The following is a 16,850-nucleotide window of genomic DNA, read 5'->3' on the forward strand; positions in this document are numbered from 1 at the left end:
TTCTGATGATTAAACAATTTTCTGGGCTTCGAGTCCAACGTCGGCCCAACAACATTTCTACACAAGGCCCAGACAGGGAGATTCTGGGCCCCGGCTGATTTCTATATTAATTATATGACACTTTATTCGACTTATTTAAAAGAAAAAAATATTTTTAAATGACTTATAATTGAGTCAAGATAATAATACACTATCTTCAACATAAAACAGTATTTGTAAGGTTATTATTAACATGTATTATGTATCAAATATTTTATAAATAGACCCAAGGAAAATAATATAAGTATAAAATAAAACATTATACTTAATTGAATTATTTTATTTTATACATATCAAAAAATATTTATGTATTTAAAATAATTAAATAGAAATTTAGAAGTTGACAATTTATAATAGAAAATATAATTTATGTAATTAAAAATAAATTTTATACATATATATTTTTAGTTTATTTTTGCAATTTAGAAAAATAGATTTTAGTTTATTATACATTTTATGTATGAGAGGAGAGAGAAAGAGACAAGAGAGCAGTGGCGGAGCCACGCTTTGGCCAACTGGGCCTTGGCCCTAGCTGACTTTTTAATTTTTTATATATATTACTGTAGATAATTATAATTTTTATAATTTGACTAGAACTAAAATTATAATTTAGCCCAGACTAAAATTTTTTCTTGACTCTGCCACTGCAAGAGAGAATGTATGAAAAATATGGGTAAAATAGTCAATTTATTTATCTATGTTAATTAATAGAATAGAAAAATTCGTAATTTTTAAAAATACAAAGATAAATTAATAATGTGGTTATTTCGAAATAAAAACTCTATGGATATAATTAAATTTTTTTAAGATAATACAATTTAGCCCAAAAAGGGGCCCACTCTCTCAAGTCTAGTAGCAAAATCTTTTTTTTTTTAAATAAAGACATAATAATGTGAGTAGGTAATACTATTGGAGAACTCAAGATGGTGTAAGGTGAGGTGAGAGACATATGGGAATAGGAAAATAATATATTTACCAAATTTATAAGATATTAATGTAGTGGGTAGTTAAGGTTGTATACGCCATCACAAGTCATGCAATATGCTCCTTCGATCATCACAAGTACATTGTTCATTAACTAAACTCTCTCTCTCTCTCTCTCTCATCCATGCAATGCAACTCACCTACCAATAAAATAGCCAAACTCTCCGCATAAAAAGGAAAGATGGTGAGATAAGTCAGTCAATTTTGTGTTGTTTCTTTTCATCATCATCATCACCATCATCATCATCATCTTCTTCTTCTTATTCTTCTTCACTAGGAAGCTCCAAATAATTAAAGAGGATAATAAGATCGACAAGAGGCTTTTTTTGGGCAGTTACGCCTTGCTATCATCAATTGGAGGTTGTGTGGACCTCGATCAGTTTTGTGTGTTGCCCAGTTGCCCTTTTGTTTTTGCTGCTTTGTTCAGTCGAAAGAAGTAGAATCAAATCAGGTTCAGCAAGTATGAGCAAATTAAAGAGCCTTACCTCTGCAGCTATTTCTTAATTTGGTTATGCTTTCTATAATTGTCGATTTCTTGAATGTCCTGGGAAAGAAGGTTGATTGCACATGGGCATAGTTTGAGAATCACTTTATGCTTTAATATCCTCTCTCTCCCCTCCTCTCCCTCTCTCTCTCTCTCTCTCTCTCTCTGAGTCGATTGATTGTTGCAGAAAATATGAACCTTATTCAACGTCTCGTGGAGAGGCTGAGACCTATTTTGAATTTGAAAGCCTGGGACTACTGTGTTATTTGGAAACTAGATGATGATCAAAGGTCTGTCTGAATTACATTGAAGTTAAACCAATTTCCTCCCTCCCTCCCTCTCTCTCTCTCTCTCTGATGTTATTTGATGTGTGTAATTATATATAAACAGGTTTCTGGAGTGGATGGATTGCTGCTGTGTTGGGTCTGCAGAGAGCATCGAAAATCGTGGAGAGGACCTTCTCTTTTCTGTTGCTTCAGCTCCTTCTTCTTGTAGAGATGTTATGTTTCAGCATCCAAGGACCAAGTCCTGTGATCTTCTTGCCAATTTGCCTTCCTCTATGCCCCTCGATTCTGGGTTATTCTCTTTCTCTTCATTTCTCATCTTTATTATATATAATCATCATCTATACATATATATACTTAAACATATATACGCACATGAACAAGTTTGATTTTGATTATTAATTTTTAATTAAACTTTTTCAGGATATATGCAGAGGCCTTGATGTCAAACCAAGCCAGATGGTTGAACTGCTCTGGTATTATTCCAGATGCCCTACAAGTAAGCCCTCCGTTCAAAATCTAGGGCTCTTTTTTATGTATGAGATAATCATCTTTGACATCATATAATTTTAGAATTTAGAGTAAGATAGTTGGGCTTTTTGCTTTTTAATAATCCATTAACATAGTGAAATTATATTCAAGTTTTCCTTTTTTAAATTTCAAATCACGCTAAGTTAACATGTCTTTGATTTTATTATTTTATACAAGTTTTACGGAATTATTTTTGTTTATTTTATTCTAGCTATATCAAGTGATATGAATTTGGTACCATTAAAAGTATCATAGCCCATTAACAAACACCATGCATATATATATGCTAGACTGATGAATCCCCATCTAATTACTTTCTCTCAGGAAACAGTTGGGACTAGGGTTTTGATTCCACTACCCATTGGACTGGCTGAGCTGTTTGTTGCCGAACAAGTATATGCTGCTTCTATTCTTGCTTTCCTCCTTGGTCTTAACTAAAGCTAAGATGATGAAATATATATGTTGGTGGTGCAAGTTGGTTTAATTCTTCATGCTAATCTTGGTTAATTAGCTGTTGAAAATGTTATAGGTGCCTGAAGATCAACAAACCATAGATTTTGTCACATCCCAGTTTAATATGTTGTTAATAGAACAACAATCTATGATCAATTCTAGCAACATGGACAATCTAGCGGATGAAAATGACATTCACGACAAAGATCTCAACAACCGTAACCCATTCGAGCCACCGATTCCTCCAGCTTCAACGCCGGAAAGTCTGAGCCTGCCATATGACATCTCGGTCGACAGAATCCGGCTCTGCAATAATTCTTCGATGAACTTTCTGGAACAGTTCAATTACTCAGCCGTCCAGAATGGCAGCTGCTTTGAAGGATCAAATGACCCTTTTCAATCCAATGGATTTCAAGACATGGATGCACTGCAAAAGTCCTTGATGAGCAGACCCGGCAAAAGGCATGCGGATGCTATGGAACCTTTGTCCAAGGAGGAGCAAGGGAATGACAGGGATACTTTCAGACAGGAGACTGCTCGGTCTGAATCGATGTCAGATTGCGATCTAAACGAACAAGAAGATGATGACCAGTGTAGGAGGACAGGGAAGGGCCCTCAAGCGAAAAACCTCGCCGCTGAGAGGAGGAGACGGAAAAAGCTAAATGAACGGATCTACTCTCTTCGATCTTTGGTCCCTAAAATAACCAAGGTATGTATGTAACTATCACAAGCTATCTCACATCAGTGGTTTACTTGGTAAAGTCTGTGAACCCACAAGTCATAAAAGTGCTGAATAATGGTTTGATTGTTCATTGTTCCAGTTGGATAGGGCTTCTGTCCTTAGCGATGCAATTGATTTTGTGATGGAGCTACAGCAACAAGTGAAAGATCTCCAACATGAATTGGAGCAATCAGAACATGATGAAGGTGCCACGAACACTGGTACAAGTTACAACCAAAACAACGATCGATCGGAGATTCTGAACCAAAATGGCATTCATTTCGGATCGAGAGATGAAAATGATAATGAGAAAGGTCTTAATGGGTTTCATGTAGGATCTGCAACAGAAGCCTCCAAACAGAATATGGAGTCCAATACTAATGACAATAAGCTGAGGCAAATGGAGGTACCTTAACCCAATACTTCATAGCCATAAGTTCCACTGTCTGTTTAATTTCTTTCTCTTGTTATTACTTAGGGATTATAGCTAGGTTCTTTTTGCCAATTGTAGCCACAAGTAGAGGTAGCTCAACTGGATGGGAATAAGTTCTTTGTCAAGGTGTTCTGCGAGCATAAGGCTGGGGGCTTGGTGAGGTTGATGGAGGCTTTGAGCTCTCTTGGCTTGGAAGTAACAAGTGTGAATGTGACTAGCTTCAGATACCTGGTTTCAAACATTTTTCAAGTAGAGGTAAGATAGATCCACCAAGTTAATTATATGGGTCTTACATAACACAAGATTATAGATAAAAATTAGATTTCATATATATAGCGATAGTAGAATGAAATCTTGATATGTTATTGTTTTGTGTGTAACTGGTTTCTCTCTTATATGTTTCAGAAGAGGGATAGTGAAATGGTGCAAGCTGATCATGTCAGAGACTCATTGATGAAGATAACGCGGAATCCAGCCAGAGATTGGCCGGAGATGGCTAAAGCATCCGAGAATGAAAATATTGGAATGAACTACAATTACCAAGAGCACGGCGGCGGAGGACGCCACCATCACCACAACCACCAAATCGGTTCTCACCCCCCTCACTTTCATATGTGACTCAGCAAAGACAGGCTTTAAAGACGGACGAACGAATACTCTAATTTTTTTATCTTTTTTGGAGAGAGTTCAACATTCTCCTTCCTGTTTGCTATCTGTTAATTTTTAGTTCTAGTGTTTGGTTGCTAGGAATTAAGTGTATAACATTTCAGAACAAGAATTGCAAAACCGTGGATTTAATTGATCAAATTTTCTAGGATTTGTTTCCTTGACAGAAAGAACCAATGGACGCTGTAATATCTGCAGCAAGCAACTTTCTTTATCATTCCATATATATTTTTATAAAATATGTTGTTGTAAAATCTTGACGGAATGATAAGTCATTTTACAATATTTTTTCTTTTAGGCTCCATTTGTGTAAAATTTCTTCTTGAGAAGTATTATTTGTGTATTTGATTTGAAAGTACAAGTGCAAATTTATACACAAGGAAAAGGTAAAAGATAGCAACCTACTTATCTAATAGCCTGACTTAGGGAAAATAACCTAAGCAATAAAATCAAAAATATATAAAGAGAATCATTAGGTAGATCTTGATTCTCAACACTCCTCAATTAGAATAGAAGTTGTTGTTGCATGATATAACAATAAATTTGTAGGATGAAAATGTCGTCTTTAAGCCATTTGTGCTTGCAAAAATAAGAAAACAGCAGAGAGTGCAGGGAAGTCATGGCGCAAACACTCTGGCGCTTAAATTAAATACTAAGTATGATGAAAGAAACTGTATTGAAATTATTATAAAAAAACGTCGTCCATTTTCAAGAATGAATGCCTCTTTATTTATAGAGAAATATGAAATGATTTAAAGTATAACAAAATTAGGGTTCTTGTAGATAACGCTTATCTTGATTGATCCTAATCTGATTAGTACTAGGATAGTTATAGATAACATCTATCTTGGTATTTTAAAACCTATTGAGGTACAGATAACTCGTATCTTTTATAGATGATATTTATCTTGCCCCCTTTAGGGATGAAATTTCTTAGGGAATATGCTTATCCAAATATTTCATAATTATTTTAGAATTAGAATTTGTTATGGGTAGTTATCTATCATTTTCTTGGAATACTCAAAAGAATTTTTAAATGTCAGACTTATTATGTTTGTGCGCTTTGTGTGAGATCCTCCGCATATGAAAAATTTACACCCTTTAGCCCAAAAAGATATTCTAGACTTTTGGGCTTTTTTTTGTGGCTTTTTAATGGACTTTTACCTATGACACAACAATTGCTCTCCATTCTTACCTTTGGCTATAAGGCAAAGGGAAGAGTACACTGATTATGCCTCGCAGTTGTTGGGCTACTTGCGAGACAGCGGTCTTATACCTTCACGTTGTCAGACTACTTATGGAACAACAGTTTTATTTTCTCCTCATTACCGGGCTATGCGTAGGACAATAGGTCTTTTGTTTTTCCATCATTATCGAGCTATATATAAGCAGGTTAACGGATTTGTTTTTCCCTTGTTGCTAGACTATATGTGGGGCAATGGCCTTTGTTTTCTCTTCGTTACTAGGCCATGTGCGAGGTAACAGGTTTGTTATCTTCCTCATTGCCGGGTTACAAGCAAAGCAATGAGACTTTTATTCCTACCACATTATCAGGTTACTAGCGAGATAACATGTTTGTTTTCCTTCATTGTTGGGCTATGTGTGGGACAATGGACTTGTTTTTTCCTCGTTGCCGAGCTATGTGCAGGGCAACGAGTCTTTTATTTTTTTTTGCCATAATGTCGCGACTCCCTAGTTTCGTATGTATATGCTTGCTAGAATTGTGGGCGACGTCTACAATTCGAAAAAATATCAATATTTTATTTTCGCAGTTTGGCATACCGCCTACATCCCCAATCAAAGAGTATATCCATATTTTATTTTCATGGTTCGACGTAACGACTACGTCTACAATTTGAAATAATATTTGTTATATTTTTTGTGAAACTTCAAATGAGGCCCAAAGGCAGGGGCCATTTTCGGCAACCGTGGGCTACCCCTTTTAGGCGCCCACTTGAGGGCCAAATTTTGCAGTTGCCTTTGGGCCAGCCCAACCCAAATAGCTTTTGGCTTTTGTCTCATAGCCTGCAGCCGTCCCTTTTGCACGATCTCATCCAGGCCGTCTGTGCTGCTTTATTGTGTGCAATCCCAACCGTTTAGTCGCATTATTTATCGCACCTCGAGATTAATGATTCCAAGGGTGTGGAAGACGAAAGAAAATAGGGGTGCCAAGAGAGTTGTCATTTTAGGGTTTCTTCTTTCTCTCTCTCTCTCTCTGTAAATGCTGTACATTTCGTCTTCCCCTTTTTGTGTTCTCTGGTTTTGTTTTTGATCGAAGGTAAGCTCTTAATCTGTTAGTGATTCTGAGCCTTATTATATAGAAAACTAGGGTTGTTTTGGGTTTCGATTTCATTGTAATCGGATTGAATATATTTAGTGAAGTGAGCTCTTCTCACTAGAGCTCAAGTGGACGTAGCCCCTGTTTGGGGTGAACCACTATAAATCTTTTGCCTCCTGTTTCGTTTATGTCTTTAATTTCATCAGTGTCAATTATTGACTGTGTGTGTGTGGAGATTTGCTATCTCTGTTTGTTTGTAACAGTGGTATCAGAGCCTCTGGTTTACGTATCAAAAGTTTTGGGTCAAAATCACGTTCAATTCTTTTTCTTCGAAATCCAGGGTTTCATTTCCTTTCTCTGTGTCGGTGTTATTTTTTAAAAAATCCTATGGTTTTTTGAAGAGACCCTGTCAGCAGGAGTTTGCTGTACATGTCTCAGTCAGTAATCTAGGGTTTATTTTTTTGGGCATTTTTCGTGCATCACGAAAATGACAACAACCCGATTTGAAATCGGTAGATTTGATGGAAATGGGGATTTCGGAAGTTGAAAAAAGAAGATGAGAGTTTTTCTCTCTCATCACAAAGTGCTTATAGCACTCGAGCCAGATGACCGAAAATGGTCACCTGAGCAGCTGGCTCGAACTGATGAAATCAGATAAGAGGTGTTTAATCTGATATTTCTTCATCTTGGTGATTTTGTAATCCGTAAGGTTGACGGTATATCTCTAACCCTTGATCTTTGGAATAGATTAGAATCTCTATATTCTATTATGTCTGCTCCAAATTTGGTTTATTTAAAAGGCATGCTGTTTAACTTTAAGATGAATACCTTTAAATCTATGGATGAAAACATAGATGAATTTACTAAACTTACTTTGTTACTAAGAGGTATTGATCAGGCTTTAGGTGATACTAGTGAAGCCATGATTTTGTTAAACTCTCTACCTGATGATTATGATGTAGTGAAGCATGCTTTACGTTATACTGGTATAGTCCCTAGTATGGAACTTGTTATTTCTGGTATAAAGGCTAGAGAACTAGAACTTAGCACATCTAAGAAAACGAGCAATAACTTGTTTATAAAAAGAAATGCTGATAAAAGAAATTATACTGTGAATACTGAACAACTTAATGGGTCAGGGCAGAAGGGAAAAAAGAAAGATAAGAAGGGAAAGCAAAAACAAAAATGGAAGTGTTACCACTGTGGGAAAGAGAGACATATAAAGAAATACTGTTATGATTTTTTGAAAAAACAAAAGCAAGGGGGCAATGTAACAGTAGCAGCTAGTAGTTCTAATTGTTTAGCTGAGTTGTTTAATGTATCTATTAATTCTGTTAAAAATGAATGGATTATGGACTCTGGCTGTTCTTTTCATATGTGTCCTAATATTGACTGGTTTCACAATTTTAATAATAGAGAAAGTGGAATAGTATATATGGGAAACAACCATTCATGTAGTGTTCAGGGTAAATGTGACATAACTCTTAAGTTGCATGACAACAAAGTAAGAACACTCACTGATGTACGATATGTACCAGACCTTAAAAGAAATTTAATTTCTCTCGGTACTCTTGATGAATTAGGATTCTCATACATAGCTGAAAATGGTTCTATGAATGTTTTTAAAGGAGAAGAGTTAATCCTAACTGGTTTAAAGAGAAATGGCTTATATGTTTTAAATGGTTGCTTTCATTCCTCTGTTGTATCAAACTCTGCATGCTATGTTAACACTGATAAGACAGAACTATGGCACTTGAGGCTTGGTCACATGAGCCTGAAAGGTTTGCAGGCACTGTCAAACCAAGGATACCTTGGTCCAGTGTTTGCTGAGACCCTCGGTTTCTGTGAACCATGTGTGCTAGGCAAGCAACACAGCATGAGTTTTCATAAGGGAACTCACCTGGCGAAGGCATGCCTTGAGTACTTACATGCAGATCTCTGGGGACCTTCCCAGGTTCCCACCCATGGTGGCAACAGGTATTTTCTCTCTATCATTGATGATTTTACTAGGAAGGTGTGGGTTTTTCTGTTAAAAACTAAAGATCAAACTTTAGAGAAGTTCAAAACATGGAAAATCTTAATAGAAAACCAAGCTAATAGGAAAATCAAAACTCTTAGAACAGACAATGGGTTAGAATTCTGTAATAAAGAGTTTGATGAATATTGTAACTCCCAATGAATAAATAGGCATAAGACTGTTAGGAACACACCCCAACAAAATGGGGTGGCTGAAAGGATGAACCGAACCCTCCTTGAAAAAGTGAGGTGCCTTTTGTTCACATCTGGTTTGCCTAAATCTTTTTGGGGAGAGGCCTTAGCAACAGCTTCACATCTAGTAAATAGAAGTCCTTCAATTGCCCTTAATTTTAAATGCCCTGAAGAAAAGTGGACTGGAAGGAAATTAAACTTCAACTACTTAAGAACTTTTGGCTGTGAAGCCTGTGCTCACCAGTCAGAAGGAAAACTGGAACCAAGATCCATAAAGTGTGTTTTTATTGGGTATCAGGAAGGAACTAAGGGATATAGGCTATGGGAAAGACAATCTAAGGGTGTAAAAATTATCATCAGCGAAGATGTTATATTTAATAAAGTAGTCTTCCCTTGCAAATTATCTAAAATTGATGAATCCAATCAACATAGTGACACAGATAATTTTATCAACTCAAGAGGAATCCAAATAGAGGTGGAACACCAAGTTATAGACGATAACCCTCCTAATGCTCCAGTTATACCAGAACCTCAACCTGAAAGTGATCCATCACCTATATCAAACTTAGACCAGACCTCTGATCATGAATCTGATCATGAGGAACAAAATGGTGAAAGTGAGATTGAGGTGGAGCATCATGACTCACCTCAACAAGATCTTGGTAACTATCAACTTGCCCGAGATAGAAGTAGGAGATCTATAAGACCACCTGCTAGGTATGCTTTCTCAGATTTAGTGTTTTGTGCCCTAGTGGAAGGTATTGAAATGAGGAGCAGTGAGCCTTCCTCATATGAGGAGGCTGTCAGCTCAAAGGAAAGTAAAAAATGGCAGCAAGCCATGGACAAAGAAATGGCCTCTCTGATGGCCAACAAAACTTGGGTTCTTATCCCTCATCCAGAAAATCAGAAACTGCTCCAATGTAAGTGGCTGTTCAAATTGAAGGAAGATATGTCTTCTAATGACCCTATTAGATATAAAGCAAGACTAGTAGTTAAGGGGTTTACACAGAGGGAAGGGATAGATTATACTGAAATTTTCTCTCATGTGGTTAAATTTAAGACAATCCGCATGATGCTTGCAGTTGTAGTTCAATTTGATTTAGAACTTGAACAGTTAGATGTTAAAACTGCATTTTTACATGGAGACCTTGATGAACACATTTACATGGTTCAGCCCAATGGTTATGTTGTGTCTGAAAAACCCAATCATGTCTATTTGCTGAAAAAATCTTTGTATGGCTTAAAACAGGCCCCAAGACAATGGTACAAAAAATTTGATAATTTTGTTCTAAGGGCTGGTTTTGTTAAAAGTCAATATGAAAATTGCTTCTATTTTATGCTCACTGATATTCCTGTTTATCTACTGATGTATGTAGATGATATCCTACTTATTAGCAAGTCTAAGTCAAAAATTAAGGAGTTAAAATCTATGTTAAATACAGCCTTTGATATGAAAGACTTGGGCCATGCTAAGAAAATATTAGGAATGAAAATTGAGAGAAATAGAAGCAACAATAGCCTTAAGATACATCAGCATGATTATTTGGTAAAAGCTGTTCATAAATTTGGAATGGAAAACTGTAAAATTGTTATGGTCCCATTGGCTAAACACTTTATTCTATCTAAATTACAGTGTCCCACATCCAATTCTGAATTAATAGAAATGGAAAATGTCCCTTATGCAAATGTAATTGAAACAATTATGTATTCAATGATAAGTATTAGGCCAGACCTTGCATATTCAATTTCATTACTTAGTCGATATATGTCTAACCCTGGGAAAACTCATTGGGATGCCTTAAAACATTTGCTTAGGTACATAAATAGTACTGTATGCATTGGTTTAAATTTTAAGAAAATATTTGATACACTTGATCTTGTTGGGTATGTTGACTCAGATTTTGCAGGGGATAGAGACTCCAGAAAATCCACCACTGCCTACTATTTTACCTTGGGTGGAAACTGTATCAGCTAGAAGTCTCAGTTACAGCCACTTGTAGCTCTGTCCTCTACTGAGGCAGAGTATGTGGCTGTAACAGATGCCTTTAAGGAAGCCATATGGCTCCAAGGTATTCTCAAGGAAATCCACTTGCTTCAAAGCAAAGTGATGGTTTTCTCGGATAGCCAAAGTGCCATCCACCTGTCCAAAAATCCAGTGTATCATGATCGGACCAAACACGTGGATATGAAGTATCATTATGTAAGGGAAATGATAGCTAACGGAACTATGGGCATCCAGAAAGTTTCTTCAGCCAACAATCCCGCTGACATGGGCACCAAGGTATTAACTGCAACTAAATTCAAGCATTGCTTGAATTTGTTGCATATTGACGATGGCTAAATCATTTTAGTCATCCAGAGCTGTGAAGGTGAGAATTGTAGCATGCTGTACTTATATTTCATATCTGATTACTTAGTCATTTGATGTTTCAAGGTGGAGTTTGTTATATTTTTTGTGAAACTTCAAATGAGGCCTAAAGGCAGGGGGACCATTTTCGGCAACCGTGGGCTGTTCCTTTTGGGCGCCCACTGGAGGGCCAAATTTTGCAGCCGCCTTTGGGCCAGCCCAACCCAAATGGCTTTTGGCTTTTGTCTCATAGCCTGCAGCCGCCCCTTTTGCACGATCTCATCCAGGTCATCTGTGCTGCTTTATTGTGTGCAATCTCAGCCGTTCAGTCACATTATTTATCGCACCTCGAGATTGATGATTCCAGGGGTGTGGAAGACGAAAGAAAAAATGGGTGCCGAGAGAGTTGTCATTTTAGGGTTTCTTCTCTCTCTCTCTCTCTCTCTCTCTCTCTCTCTCTCTCTCTCTCTCTGTAAATGTTGTACAGTTCGTCTTCCCCTTTTTGTGTTCTCTGGTTTTGTTTTTGATCGAAGGTAAGCTCTTAATCTGTTAGTGATTCTGAGCCTTATTTATAGAAAACCAGGGTTGTTTTGGGTTTCGATTTCATTGTAATCGGATTGAATATATTTAGTGGAGTGAGCTCTTCTCACCAGAGCTCAAGTGGACGTAGCCCCTGTTTGGGGTGAACCACTATAAATCTTTTGCCTCCTGTTTCGTTTATGTCTTTAATTTCATCAGTGCCGATTATTAACTGTGTGTGTGTGTGGAGATTTTTTATCTCTGTTTGTTTGTAACAATATTAATATTTTATTTTTTGGGTTCGACGTAATGCTTACATCCACAATCAAAATGAATTTTGTTTTTACAGTTTGGCATAATGCTTACGTCTGCAATTAAACAATAACAATATTTTATTTTTAAGATTCAGCATGAAGCCTACATCTGCAATTAAATAATATCCATATACCTATATATTTTTAGTGACCACGAATTCAAGCGCATCAGCTTCACCATATCAAAGGCCCCCTCCTGTTATGGTTCATGTAGCTGTCGTAGCTTTTGTTGCAATGTTAGCCCAACCACAATCCTCACAGCATACCCGGAGGAAATTTATGGGCTTCCCAGTCCTTAATATCCGTTGAGCCAAAGATTTCCATATAAAATGAGGAAGCATTCCAGCATGAAGCCGGTAACCCTCTACAATTGGGCAACTACTATCGGGCAGCATGATGCTTCAGCCACTCGAGAACTGCCAAATACACCAGTAACTGTGCTGATGCAACATGCACAATTGTATGTCAACCCAATGCCATAGACAACGCCGATCCAAGCGTTACTGCCCAACACTATAGTTACTGGTATCCCCTGCATCCTCGTGCTCAGTGTCCGCACTATGCTAAGCAAGATCGTCCTCAATGTCTAATAGCATATTCATCAATATGGAAAATAACTGACTGATAAACTGGGGAAACTTCCTCATCATACCAGGTGCTCTTTCTCTGGCCTTAGCAAGGGTAATGACAAACTCAATTGCGAGGTGTCGAGTCCCCTCTTCAAGGCTTTCAACTTCTGCAATCTGCGAAATAAACCCAACAACAAGAAAAAAAATACATATATATATTTTGCCATACCCAAAGAGTCTTGAAACTGTTATAAGGAACAAGAGTGGGAGGAGATGAAGCCAAAGTATGACGGATTCTACTTCCAACGGATTCACTGTCAGCCACGTCAGCCACTCGCCCGACCTACAGCTCACGACCCACGACCTTCGCCAAAGCACGACCACCTTCACCAGCCTTTACATCGTCACTGCTCCTGCCGACTCGCGGCCTGTGCACCATTGCTACTCTTGCTTGCCCGCAGCCTATGTGTTGTCACCCGCGACTTCCGTCATTTGGTTCTATTGTGGTCGTGCTCCACAATGGTCGGCCTTCCATGGCCGTGCTTTGCCGCCAGTCTTGCCTCAATCCTCTGTCGCATTCACCGCTTGTTGCGGCCATCGTTTGGCTCATCCATGGTCGCTGTTGCGCCTCTGCTGTTGGGCTCCTGGGTCTTTCCCCCTTTTTATCGAAGCTTCTCCAGGAGCTCCTCATGATATGATATAATACAATATGCATAAGATATGCTTAATAATAATTTTTTTCCCTCCCCAACTTCCATGAGAAGCTTTACGATATAATATATATATCATCTATACAATGCCTGCTGTTTCAGCTTCCATGAGAAGCTATATATACATAAATTGGTGATTGCACACATAAATTAATGATTGATACATATAATGTCTCCTACCATTTTCTTCAATTTTTTTTTCACATAAAACAATAATTGAGAAATGAAACTATGGGAAACGCAAGAATATTAAATGAATGAGCATACCATTAATGAAATTATCACAAACGTATAATTCATTCTTTCTCAATTGATTTGATTTGACTTCATGCGACTTGAAATCGTGTGAGAGCCGTCTAGTATTTATAGGCTTTTTTGACGTTTCGCACAGACAGCGTCAATTATTGTTGCATGGATACAACAATAAATTTGTAGGATAGAAACGTCGTCTTCAAGCTATCTGATCTTGCAAAAATAAGAAAACAGTCAGAAGACACAGGGAGGTCCCCGTGCAAACACTCTAGCGCTTAAGTTAGACACTAAATATGATGAAAGAAATTGTATTGAAATTAGTATCAGAGATATCGTCCATTTTCAAGAATGAATGCCTCCTTATTTATAGAGAAATATGGAGTGATTTAAAGTGTAACAGAATTAGGATTCTTGTAGATAACGCTTATCTTGATTGATCCTAATCTGATTAGTACTAGGATAGTTGTAGATAACATCTATCTTAGTATTTTAAAACCTATTAAGATACAAATAACTTGTATCTTTTATAGATGATATTTATCTTACCCTTTTTAGGGATAAAATTTCTTAGAGATGATGTTTATTCAAATATTTCATAATCATTTTAGAATTACAATTCACTATGGATAATTATCTATCATTTTCTTGGAATATTCAAAAGAATTTTTAAATGTCGGACTTATCGTGTTTGTGCGCTTTGTGTGGGACCCCCCACATATGGAAAATTTATCCCTTTTAGCCCAAAAAGATTTCTGGGCTTTTGGACTTCTTCTTTTTTTTAGCCTAACCTATGACGCAACAAAAGTTAATCATACCTAACTTACTAACAAGATTTGAAAATTGTGACACACTCAATGATTTAGTGAAAATGTCAATTAGTTGATTTGATGTTGATATATGGTAAGTCTTAACAACCCCAGTTTGAACTTTTTTCTTGAATAAGGTGACAATCAATTTCTATGTATTTTGTCTGTTCATGAAATACTGAATTGGAAGTTATCTGTAGAGCGATTTGATTATCACGTAATAGCTTAACCAATTGTGAATGCTTTATTCCAAGGTCATGTAAAATGTTTCGGAGCCAAGTGACCTAACAACAAACAGATGCCATGGAACGATATTCTGCCTCTACACTTGAGCGGGAGACGATAGCTTTCTTCTTGGTTTTCCAAGAAATGAAGGAACTCCCAATAAAAACACAGTATCTCGTGGTTGATTTTTGTGTGTCTTGACATTGAGCCCAATCTGCATCACAAAAGGCATATTCAACTATAATGAACTTGTGGATGAAAGAAAGATACATTGCCCAGGTGTTCTCTTAATGTAGCATAGAACTCGTTGTGTCGCTTCTAAGTGTGGAACCTAAGGTTTGTTCATAAACTGACTGAGAATGTGAATGGAATAAACCAAGTCTGGCTTTGTGATGATTTAAGTAAATTAATCGTCCAACGAGTCTTCAATAAAATGAGGGATCTTCCATACAATCATCTTTTTCTTTATTGAGAGATAAATTCTGCTCCATTGGAAAATTGGTGGGCTTACCTGCCAAGTACCCCATGTCTTCTAATATTTCAAGTGCATATTTCCTTTGTGAAATAGCAATTCCTTGTTTCGATCAATATATCTCTATGCCCAGAAAATATTTCAAGTTGCCAAGATCCTTAAACTTAAATTGTTGCATGAGATGAGCTTTAATTTCTTAGAGATTATTGCCTGTCAGAATGATGTCATCGCCATAGATAAGGAGGGCAGTAAAGGAAGTACCATGGTGTCGGATGAATAAGGAGTGATCTAATTTGGATTGTATAAAGTTTGCAAGGGTTAAGACTTTGGATAGTTTGATGAACTAATGACAGGAAGCTTCCTTGAGCCTATACAAAGATTTGTGAAGCTTGCATATGCTCGTCTCCCCCTTTTGTTAGAAACCAATAGGTAATGACATGTAGACATCTTCCTCTAGATCGCCATTGAGGAAATCATTGTTAACCTCCAATTGCTGAATTTTCCAATTCATGGAATAGGCAACAAGAAAGAGTAAGAAAACAGTAACAAGCTTGGCAACGGGGGCAAAAGTCTCATGATAATCAAAGCCTTCAATCTGATTGTGACCTTTTGCAATCAAACGTGTTTTATAGCGTTGGACAGTGCCATTAAGATTAAATTTGATCTTGTAAACCCATTTGCAACCTATAAGTTTCTTGTTTGAAAGCAAAGATTGGAGAGACCAAGTGCCATTATCATGGAAAGTATGAAGTTATTTGTCCATTGCAAGATGCCATTTAGGATCTTTGACAAGTTGGGTAAAGGAGGCAGGTTATTTGACAGCTAAAATGGAAGTGGTGAAAACACGATGGATGGAAAAAATTATATCATAAGTAAGAACATGAGACAAGGGTTGAAGAATACTTGTGGCAGTAGTTAACACCGAGTGAGACGATGATAGAGAGCAAGTAGGCAAAGAAGCTTATACTTGGTACTATTAAAGGTAGTTGGGTGTTCGTGTGGGTCATCGGAGTTGGGTGTATGAAAGTCCTGTGGGGAATTAGGCAGTGTCGCAGCTGTAGGGTAAAAACTTGCGACATTAGGAATTGACGATGTGGGAGGGAGGATCAGATTTAAAGGCATGGCAGTGGGCAAACCTAAACCTGTACTAAGTGAGGTCGAGTGGGTATCGGACCGGTCTGAAAGTAGTGTGGCTAGAGGCGGTGTTGTGGCAGGTGTTTGGATGGGCAAGCATTGCAACAAGTGGGTTTGGATTGGCAAGAGTCGTAGGGGGAAAAATTGGATTTGCAGGGCCTGCAATAGGAATGATCCAGTGTGTTGGTGAAGTGGAGATGGGAGCAGTGGAAGCATAAGGAAAAACATATTCATGAAAAAGGATATCTCGAGAAAGAAAAGTTTTTCCAACGGCTAAATCATAGACCCGATAACCTTTGGTACCTTAAGGATAGCCAAGAAAGATGCAACGGAGATAACGAGGATCAAATTTACCTAGTTTGTTGTGATGGGTAGAGACAAAACATAGACAACCGAAAACACGTAAATGGTCATAAGTAGG

General features: G+C 37.4%; 1 protein-coding gene across 2 annotated transcripts; it reads left to right on the forward strand.

Moving 5' to 3' along the window:
* The first annotated feature begins 1,336 nt into the window (after positions 1–1,336).
* Positions 1,337–4,793, forward strand: LOC127802543 (transcription factor ABORTED MICROSPORES). 2 transcript variants are annotated; one of them, XM_052338393.1, is made up of 9 exons: positions 1,337–1,483; positions 1,695–1,797; positions 1,898–2,083; positions 2,215–2,290; positions 2,647–2,715; positions 2,852–3,484; positions 3,597–3,902; positions 4,008–4,184; positions 4,335–4,793. In XM_052338393.1, the coding sequence occupies exons 2-9, from the start codon at positions 1,700–1,702 to the stop codon at positions 4,545–4,547; spliced, it is 1,758 nt and encodes a 585-aa protein (XP_052194353.1). In that variant the 5' UTR covers positions 1,337–1,483; positions 1,695–1,699; the 3' UTR covers positions 4,548–4,793. The 2 variants fall into 2 exon arrangements, with proteins under 2 accessions (XP_052194353.1, XP_052194354.1); XM_052338394.1 differs by having other exon boundaries at positions 1,351–1,474.
* The last annotated feature ends 12,057 nt before the right edge of the window (positions 4,794–16,850 follow it).

The sequence above is a fragment of the Diospyros lotus genome, chromosome 5, assembly GCF_014633365.1.
Source record: "Diospyros lotus cultivar Yz01 chromosome 5, ASM1463336v1, whole genome shotgun sequence".
Taxonomy (NCBI): domain Eukaryota; kingdom Viridiplantae; phylum Streptophyta; class Magnoliopsida; order Ericales; family Ebenaceae; genus Diospyros; species Diospyros lotus.

Coding starts and splice junctions, on each gene's coding strand:
- LOC127802543 (XM_052338393.1), top strand. CDS start 1,700: ATGAACCTTATTCAACGTCTCGTGGAGAGGCTGAGACCTATTTTGAAT. Junction 2,084..2,214: donor TCTATGCCCCTCGATTCTGG/GTTATTCTCTTT, acceptor AAACTTTTTCAG/GATATATGCAGAGGCCTTGA. Junction 2,716..2,851: donor AGCTGTTTGTTGCCGAACAA/GTATATGCTGCT, acceptor AAAATGTTATAG/GTGCCTGAAGATCAACAAAC.